Source organism: Helianthus annuus, chromosome 13, assembly GCF_002127325.2.
Source record: "Helianthus annuus cultivar XRQ/B chromosome 13, HanXRQr2.0-SUNRISE, whole genome shotgun sequence".
NCBI classification, from domain to species: Eukaryota; Viridiplantae; Streptophyta; class Magnoliopsida; order Asterales; family Asteraceae; genus Helianthus; species Helianthus annuus.
In genome coordinates, this window is record NC_035445.2 from 15,971,397 (window position 1) to 15,980,325 (window position 8,929).

At 37.2% G+C, this 8,929-nt stretch overlaps 2 protein-coding genes across 2 annotated transcripts; both read left to right on the forward strand.

The window, feature by feature from the left end:
- The first annotated feature begins 536 nt into the window (after positions 1-536).
- LOC110897534 (zinc finger protein CONSTANS-LIKE 10) lies at positions 537-4,054 on the forward strand. The gene is made up of 5 exons (XM_022144293.2): positions 537-708; positions 1,420-1,975; positions 2,072-2,293; positions 2,915-3,189; positions 3,440-4,054. Exons 2-5 carry the CDS (start codon positions 1,484-1,486, stop codon positions 3,567-3,569), a joined length of 1,119 nt encoding a protein of 372 aa, XP_021999985.1. The 5' UTR covers positions 537-708; positions 1,420-1,483; the 3' UTR covers positions 3,570-4,054.
- Positions 4,055-5,070: 1,016 nt separating this feature from the next.
- Positions 5,071-7,522, forward strand: LOC110897535 (dihydrolipoyl dehydrogenase, mitochondrial). Its single transcript, XM_022144294.2, has 2 exons — positions 5,071-5,477; positions 6,103-7,522. The coding sequence occupies exons 1-2, from the start codon at positions 5,199-5,201 to the stop codon at positions 7,351-7,353; spliced, it is 1,530 nt and encodes a 509-aa protein (XP_021999986.1). The 5' UTR covers positions 5,071-5,198; the 3' UTR covers positions 7,354-7,522.
- The last annotated feature ends 1,407 nt before the right edge of the window (positions 7,523-8,929 follow it).

Below are 8,929 nucleotides of genomic sequence, written 5' to 3' on the forward strand. Positions count from 1 at the left end.
GGTACATACTAATAGGCACCATGGGCATGTATATGTATCCAGAAAACCCGGTTGGTATGCCATTGATGCATAATTAATAAAAAATTTTTAACTTGTAATTTTTTTACAGTACTATTTCTAGGCCGAGTAACTGGTATTTATATATTATATTAAATATACTTAAAAACAAACGTGGAAATTAAAATAAAATTTAAGGAGTCAGCCAAGCCATAGGGAAGAGTCAGCCAAACCGTAGGAAAGAGTCAGCAAAGCCACAAAAACTAAACAAAAAAGGAAAAAGGATGCGTCAGCCATGCCATAAGCCAGACGCATCAGCTTCCTTTTTGGCTTGGATGCGTCGGCCATCAAAAAAAAGACTTGTCAGACACGTGCCACAACGCCATTATACAGACGCAATATATGTCAGGCAGACGCATCCCGTCGTTGACGCGTCGCTCCATATACGCATGAATGTGTAAAGTTAGTTGCTGAACTGCTTTTTTTTTTAGTTTTTTATTTTTAAATTCTATAAAAGGTAGAGAGGCCCTTTCCAAACCAGCCTACTCACCATTTCTCTCTCCTGCACTTTTTGGCATATTTTATCTTGCACATGACAACTCAGACATTAACAACAAGAACACAAAGTCTTGATTCTATTTCTCACACTTTTTAGGGTTTTCAAAGCCGGCAACAAAACCCATCTGATTTCCCTCTGGATTTACAAACTTGGTAAGCTTTTTCTGGGTTTTCTTTAATTTTGCTCCACCCAAATGGGTTTTTCTTCATTTCTTCAAAATCTTAAAGTTTTGGGTTTGATTCATGTCACTTTCTTATTTAAAAACCAGTTATTATGGTGAAGTTTTAACTTTTATATGTGGGTTTTGTTTAATTTTGCTGTACCAAAATGGGTTTTTCTTGGATTTGTTTAATTGCATCATAATTTCAAAGTTTTGGGTTTGATTCGTGTCTCTTTCTTGTTGAAAAACCAGTTTATGATAAAGTTTTAATCTTTATATGTGGGCTTTGATTAATTTTGCTATACCAAAATGGGTTTTTCTTGAATCTGTTTAATTGCATCAGAATCTTAAAGTTTTGGGTTTGACTCATGTCTTTTTCTTGTTAAAAAACCAGTTTTTTTAGGGTAAAGTTTTAATCTTTATATGGGGTTTGCTTGGATTTGTTTGATTTTTACAGTTTCTTGATGTTCATCTTACAACACATGTGTATACTTGTTGATTTGTTCAACTTTTGTTTAAACTGTAAATACACAAAACCCTTTTCAATCTTGTTCATGGACTTGTTAACAGAGGTTATTTTGGAATCTTTGAAGCAACCAATTGTGTTGATAATCTGTTCTTCAGTTGACCCTTATCAATACTCAAATTGTCAAGATTCTAAATTCCTAATTCAGTTTATCATTTGTGTAATTGTGTTATGCAGATTGTATCAGATTTGGAACTTTACTAGATCTTGTTAACATAGGAGTTACTTGTTTTTGCAAGAAATGGGTTACAGTTGCGATTATTGTCGCGAGGCTAGATCGATGGTGTACTGTCGATCGGATGAAGCATACTTATGTTTATCCTGTGACCGGAATGTTCATTCTGCAAATGCTTTATCCAAACGCCATTCAAGAACGCTCGTGTGCGATAAATGCAATACACAACCAGCATTTGTTAGATGTGTTGAGGAAAAGCTTTCACTTTGTCAAAATTGTGATTGGGAGGGTCACAACAGGCCTAATTCGGCTTCCACTTCGCACAGTCGTCACACATTGAATTGCTATAAGGGCTGCCCTTCGGCCGCTGATTTATCTTCAATTTGGTCATTTATGTGTGATCCACCACCTGTCATTGATTCCACTTGTGAGCAGGAAATGGGGTTGATGAGCATTGCTGACAACAAAAATGGTCAAAATTTATCGTTATCAACTGAGAATAACAACTTGCAAAATGTAATTCAACAACCCAATCCAAAAGATTCATCTACATTTAAGGTGAACTGATTTGAGTTTTCAAAAATTTCCAGTTTATGAATTCAAATGTGTGATTTTACTTACATTCACATTTACAATTCTTTTTTTATCTTTCAGGTTTCAGATACAAAAGGGGTTGAACAGTTCATCGATGACGGGTTCTATGATGACTTCAATATGGATGAAGTTGACTTGAGTATCGAGAAATATGAAGTACTGTTTGGTGTAGGAAGTAATGATCTAGAAAATCTTTTTGCTCAAGATGGGATCAATAGCTTATTTGGTACTAAGGATGCATCTGTTGCTGAATCCTCCTGTCAGGGTGGATATGCTGCCAAGGTATCATAGTAAATTAGGACTGCTAAACGGGTGGTTTGGCGGGTCAAACCTGTCACATAATTTTACCTGAACCTGAACCAAAACACGACACGGACATGAAAATCATGTCACACACATGAACCGGGACACGACACGTGTATTCACTGGTTGACATGGCCACAACTCGTTTAACCTAAAAGAAATTGTTTATTTGTTCTTTTTGCATATTAATACTTTAAATTTGTAATATGACGTATAATTTTTATATTTTTAAGCAATTATGTTTAAACTTTGCGGATTTATTTTTAAACTTCTAATTTTGGAATAAAAAACCTGTGAAACGTTCAGGTTGACAAGAACATGACCTGTTTAGCTAGACGTGCTTACGGACTCGACTCGAAACTGACCAGAACCCTTTTAGACTAAATCCAAACCCGTGAATTTCATGCTAGGTATGTGTCAATGTCAGAAATTCACACACCTAATAGTAGTGATTGTTACATGTTAATCGTATGATGTGGATTATCTTAACATATAACGGGATTATGGGATGATGAAATTTAACAACTAGATGAGGCAATATTACATTATATTTCCGACACACAACTCTTACAGTTATCCCTTTTTTTCCTTTTTATTCAGGAGTCTTCAACTGGAAATGGAGTTCAACCCACATGCAGCAACGCGGCATCGGTTGATTCTATAAGGAGCTGTAAAACAGAACCAAACCTGTGTTACGGGAACCCACTCTCTAACATTTCATTTTCAAGTCTGACTGGGGAGAGCAATGCTGGTGACTATCAAGATTGTGGAGCCTCGTTTATGGGTGAGCCACCCCCCGCTCACGATAGCGCCACTCCTTCTGGTAGCAGGAATGATGCTGTCCTCCGTTACAAGGAAAAAAAGAAGACCCGCAAGTTAGTACCTAAGACTATATATTAATTAGTTAATATGATTAAGAAACAATATTATTGCAATAACGAGCTTAATTTTCTAAAAGAAACTGTTTAGGAGGTTGTGTACATTAGAAATATATTTTAGGCAGATTTTAAGACCCATTCTTTCTTGATTTAACCTGTTTGAGATAAACTATATGTAAGTAAATGGGCCGAACCTGTTATATTTCTAATATAATATTTTATTTGTTGTGGTCTCTGTTTGTGATAGATTTGAGAAGACAGTAAGGTATGTTACACGGAAGGAAAGAGCGGATGTAAGAAAGCGTGTAAAAGGGCGTTTTGTGAAGGCGGGTGATGCTTATGATTACGATCCCATGAGCCAAACCAGAAGCTACTAATGCATGAGGAAAGTAAATATATATCTAATCTAATCTAGAAAAGATTACTTTCCTTGAGCAATGACAAGACACTTATATGGTTGTCTTCCAGACTGTGTGCGTGTTGGTCAGCCGCCGGAGAACGAACTCTAATCACACCACTTGAAATCAAGATTTTCTATCAAAGATTGGATCTTGACAGTCTGCCGGAAAAAAAAAAAAAAAAACAAGATTTATGAAACCCTTGAGCAAAAGCGCGATGTTGATCTGTTTCTGTATTCAATGGTATCAAAGACGTTTTGGCCCGATGAAGATCATTGTAATACTGCATGATGTATCTACTACATAAACGAGGAAAGATTTGCAAACTACGAGCAAGAAGAACTGTTTTTTTATTTTTAAGTAGCTTGTAATCTTTTATTTATTTTATTGAAACTGTGATGTATCTACTACATAAACGAGGAAAGATTTGCAAACTACGAGCAAGAAGAACTGTTTTTTTTTTTTTTAAGTAGCTTGTAATCTTTTATTTATTTTATTGAAACTGTGTGTTTTTTTAATTTTGTTATAAATAAAAATGGTGTATAAATTAAAAAATATAAAATAAAAACAAATAATTAAATAAGGGTCAATCTATTTGGACACCTTATCTGCCTATTTAGACACCCTTTGCCTCGTATAGGCCTATACGAGGCGTATAGGGTTACATCAAAATCAGTGCCTGACTCATGTCACTTCTGGTTTGACCCCTTCAAGACACCTCGTATAGGCCTATACTGGGCGTATAGGACCCTTCGTATAGGCCTCATATGTGACCCTTTGCCCCTTATATGCCTCGTATAGGCCTATACTGGGCGTCTTGAAGGGTTTTTTTTTTTTTTTTAACAAACATTTTAACAATATTAATCGTTTTAGCAAAACTTTTATACAAAAACAAGTTTTTTTATTTTAAATAATACAAAAAGTTTGCTAAAACGATTAATATTGTATAAAATGTTTGTTAAAAAAAAAACCCTTATATACGCCTAGTATAGGCCTATACTAGGCAAAAAAGACCAATTTACCCCCAGTATAGGCCTAAATCAGGGGCTAAATGGTCTTTTTTCCTCTAGACGCCCAGTATAGGCCTATACGAGGCGTATACGAGGCAAATAAGACAAAATATGACATAATCAGAGATTCTCTTGGAAATTGAAAAAGGCTATACGCCTCGTATAGGTCTATACGAGGCGTCTTGAAGGGTGTCCAAATAGGCAATAAGGTGTGTAAATATGTAGACCCTTAAATAAACATGATAAAACCCTCTATGTGAGATAAAGCTTACGTCGCGCTGTTGTGGCGTGATAAAGCCATAAAGGCTTTATATCACACCATCTAACTCTCCAACCAAAGGAAGTTTAACCAAAGACATATACACGCCAAATAAATCCAAAATAAACATAGAAAATATGTGTGAAAAATTCATTCATACTTAGAATTAGAACGAATTAGAACAGATCATGTTATAAACAAAATGAATGGCCCAAAGGTACTAGAAATAAATATATTTATTATTCTCCTACCGAGTCCTCAAGGAAAGGAGACAAAAGTGAGAGATAAAAGGGCTCTTCGTAACCATCAAAAACTCGATTCCAAAATTAATTCTAATCAATGGCGATGGCGAATCTGGCTCGAAGGAAGACAAGCAGTCTCTTCAACACGACTGTGATCCGTTCCGATGTGTTTAGGTACTCATTCTCTCTTTCATCTACGCTTTCTAGAGGATTCGCGTCTGGATCTGATGAAAACGACGTCGTCGTTATCGGCGGCGGCCCTGGCGGATATGTGGCGGCGATTAAGGCCGCTCAGTTAGGGCTCAAAACTACGTGCATCGAGAAGCGTGGTGCTCTGGGTGGTACTTGCCTTAACGTAGGGTGTATTCCTTCCAAGGTAATTAATTGTTTTTGACCTAATTCTTGAGCTATTCACTAATTAATTGGTTGTTGATATCCATCCATGTTCACAATTCCTATCCTGACTGACTTTAGTAATCAAGGAAGGAACCGTAGATTGATTTAGAGCATGTTGATATCCATGTTCACATATGTCTTTTGCCGTTCAAAAAAAAAAATAAATTAACAATGGCAACAAACACCTTATAATTATACAATCACAGAATACATTCTAACAATTAATTATATAATAAAAAATGATTTATGAAACTATGCTGCATCTCAATTATTCACGCTAAGCAGATCTTTTGTATATTAACTGCTGATTTCCCATTAAACCTATAACTTGACTGCCAATTGAACCCACTGCTTTTGGGTTTCAATTAACATTGGCCACTGGAAAAACAAAATTAACTGCATTTACATGTTTCATGATAAGCTCGGAGTTCGAATGAATGAGATGACATGTTGTTTGTTTGTGCCCAATTGAGACTCTTACAGTTTAGAGTTTACAAAAGCTTTTTATTATAGATTTATAGCCTCGCATATTGTCATGTTTTGGGTGAGCTTTTGTTGAATTATATTATAATCTCAAATGGCTGAAATATGGATTTGATGTTCAGGCACTTCTCCATTCATCTCACATGTACCATGAGGCCAAACATAGATTTGCAAAGCATGGTGTGAAGTTTGATAATGTTGCGATTGATGTTGCTGCCATGATGGGCCAAAAAGATAAAGCCGTGTCGACTCTCACAAAAGGTATCGAAGGCCTTTTCAAGAAAAACAAAGTGACCTATGTCAAGGGCCATGGGAAGTTGGTCTCACCTTCTGAAGTTTCTGTTGACACCATCGATGGTGACACCACCGTAGTCAAAGGCAAGAACATCATAATTGCCACCGGGTCTGATGTCAAAGGACTACCCGGGATCACAATTGACGAGAAGAGGATTGTATCATCCACAGGAGCTTTAGCTTTAACAGAAGTCCCCAAGAAGTTGGTTGTCATCGGGGCTGGTTACATAGGCTTGGAGATGGGCTCGGTCTGGGGCCGTCTTGGCTCAGAGGTCACAGTGGTGGAGTTTGCACCAGACATTGTCCCGTCAATGGACGGTGAGATCCGTAAGCAATTTCAACGCTCCCTCGAGAAGCAAAAAATGAAGTTCATGCTCAAGACTAAAGTGGTAGCGGTCGACACTTCAACCGATGTTGTGAAACTGACCCTTGAACCTTCAGCTGGTGGTGAGCAATCTGTACTCGAGGCTGATGTTGTTCTTGTTTCTGCTGGTAGAACCCCATTCACATCTGGGCTTGGTTTGGAGGACATTGGTGTTGAAACCGACAAAATTGGTCGAATCCCTGTAGATTCAAAATTCTCAACAAATGTAAAGGGCGTTTTCGCCATTGGTGATGTCATTCCGGGGCCTATGTTGGCTCACAAGGCTGAAGAAGATGGTATTGCTTGTGTGGAGTTCATTGCAGGGAAGGAAGGGCATGTAGACTATGATAAGGTACCTGGTGTTTGTTACACACATCCCGAGGTGGCATCGGTTGGAAAAACAGAGGAGCAGGCGAAGCAGCTCGGGATTGCATACAGTGTGGGGAAATTTCCGATGTTGGGAAACAGCAGGGCCAAGTCAATTGATGATGCGGAAGGACTGGTGAAGATAATAGCTGAAAAGGAGACTGATAAGGTTATTGGTGTTCATATTATGTGCTCAAATGCGGGAGAGCTGATCCATGAGGCGGCTTTGGCTTTAACTTATGGTGCATCAAGTGAGGACATTGCACGCACTTGCCATGCTCATCCTACATTGAGTGAGGCTGTCAAGGAGGCTGCCATGGCGACTTATGATAAGGCCATTCACATATAGGCCACCTTTTCTTCCGTTTTTTGTTATAATGATTGGATTTGGGATGTTGGATCCAAGTTTTCTTTGATCTGCTACACTTGATATTGAATTGGTTTCAGTTTATTTCAAGTTTCTTGATGTGTACACCTTTTGAATTTTAGATGCACAAAACTTATTTTATCTCCTTGAATTTTAGATGCACAAAACTTATTTAATCAATGTCTCTTTGTTTCATGCAGATTGCTTCATATTTCCAGCTTACTAATCATAGGGTTTTAATTTATTCATTGGGTTTTATTTTTCAGTCGGTAATGGATACCGAGTGTTATTACTAATCATAAGCTAGTACTTTTTCAAAGAATGAATTTAAAGACTAAAATCTGGTACACATATCGGTTGTTTGAATACCCGGATCTTGGTTTAGAACTGGATTCGGGTGTGATTGAATAGTGAGAGAAACCGTGTAGGATAGGCTGATAGGGTATGGAACCGGGTGTTTTTAGGTGATATTTTTTGGTGCTAATGTGGCACCTGCCCTTCATGGTTCATCCTCCGGCTCAAGAAAAAAGAAAGTTATACACGCTATAGTACTGGTGGTGTTTTGGTGTATATGGAAGACGAGGAATGATATAGTATTTCGGAATGTGGTCCCAAATTATGCGAGAACCCTTGATGAAATAAAATCGATGGCATTTTTATGGATCAACAATCGGTCAAACGCAAATTCGTTGTCATGGGAGGAATGGAGTCATTTCAATTTAGGTGGTATGTAATGATGTAATAGTAGTTGGTTTGGTGTCTTGGTGTTAAACGTTGTAAATTTTGTGTGTAGCGACTTGCTACTATGAATAAAAATTTTTGTCGGCCGTTCAAAAAAAAAATGTGGCACCTGCCCAACCAATGAGAGCATTTCTCTCACTTGCCCCTCTCACAAACACATTTCTTCTCTCTCTCATCTCTCCTCTCTTCTCTCTCCTCTCTACACTCACATAACTCACATTCATCTATTTTTTCTCGTTTTTCCTCACCAACATCTTCACACTCTCTCTCCTCCACATCACTTTCTCTCTCCCTAAAAACACCAACATATTCCCTTATTGTGGATGCTCTTAATACCATTTTTTAAAACTTTGTTCTAGTTTTAAAATTCCTTAAACTATAATTATTACTTTATAATATGTATTTATTTTTTATTTTTTTATAAATTTGCAAAGATATAAAAATTTAAAGTAAAACATTTGTAGAGTTAAGTTCTTGTGAAAATAAAATTATCGTACGAAACGTACGAAGTGAAAGAAAGTAAAAAAAGTGGCGGTGGCATTTTGGTAATTATCAGCAACTTCAAAATTACTCTAGTAGAGTAATTTTGAACTTCTGTAGGGTAATTTTGTAAAAGCTCAAGTAGAGTAATTTTGGTCGTGTAGGGTAATTATCAAAATTGTAGGGTAATTATCAAAATTACACTAACCCCCCCCCCCCCACCCCCCAAAAACCTAAAAAAACCTAACCCCCCACCCCCAAAAACCTAAAAAAACCTAACCCCCCCCCCAACCCAAACTAAAAGCTAAAAACTAAACCATAAAGCTAAACCCCATAA

Excerpts from the sequence above, each read along its gene's own strand:
- LOC110897534 (XM_022144293.2), top strand. The coding sequence starts at position 1,484 with ATGGGTTACAGTTGCGATTATTGTCGCGAGGCTAGATCGATGGTGTAC. Across the intron at positions 1,976-2,071 it reads AAGATTCATCTACATTTAAG|GTTTCAGATACAAAAGGGGT; the intron begins GTGAACTGATTT and ends TTTATCTTTCAG. Across the intron at positions 3,190-3,439 it reads GAAAAAAAGAAGACCCGCAA|ATTTGAGAAGACAGTAAGGT; the intron begins GTTAGTACCTAA and ends TGTTTGTGATAG.
- LOC110897535 (XM_022144294.2), top strand. The coding sequence starts at position 5,199 with ATGGCGATGGCGAATCTGGCTCGAAGGAAGACAAGCAGTCTCTTCAAC. Across the intron at positions 5,478-6,102 it reads TAGGGTGTATTCCTTCCAAG|GCACTTCTCCATTCATCTCA; the intron begins GTAATTAATTGT and ends TTTGATGTTCAG.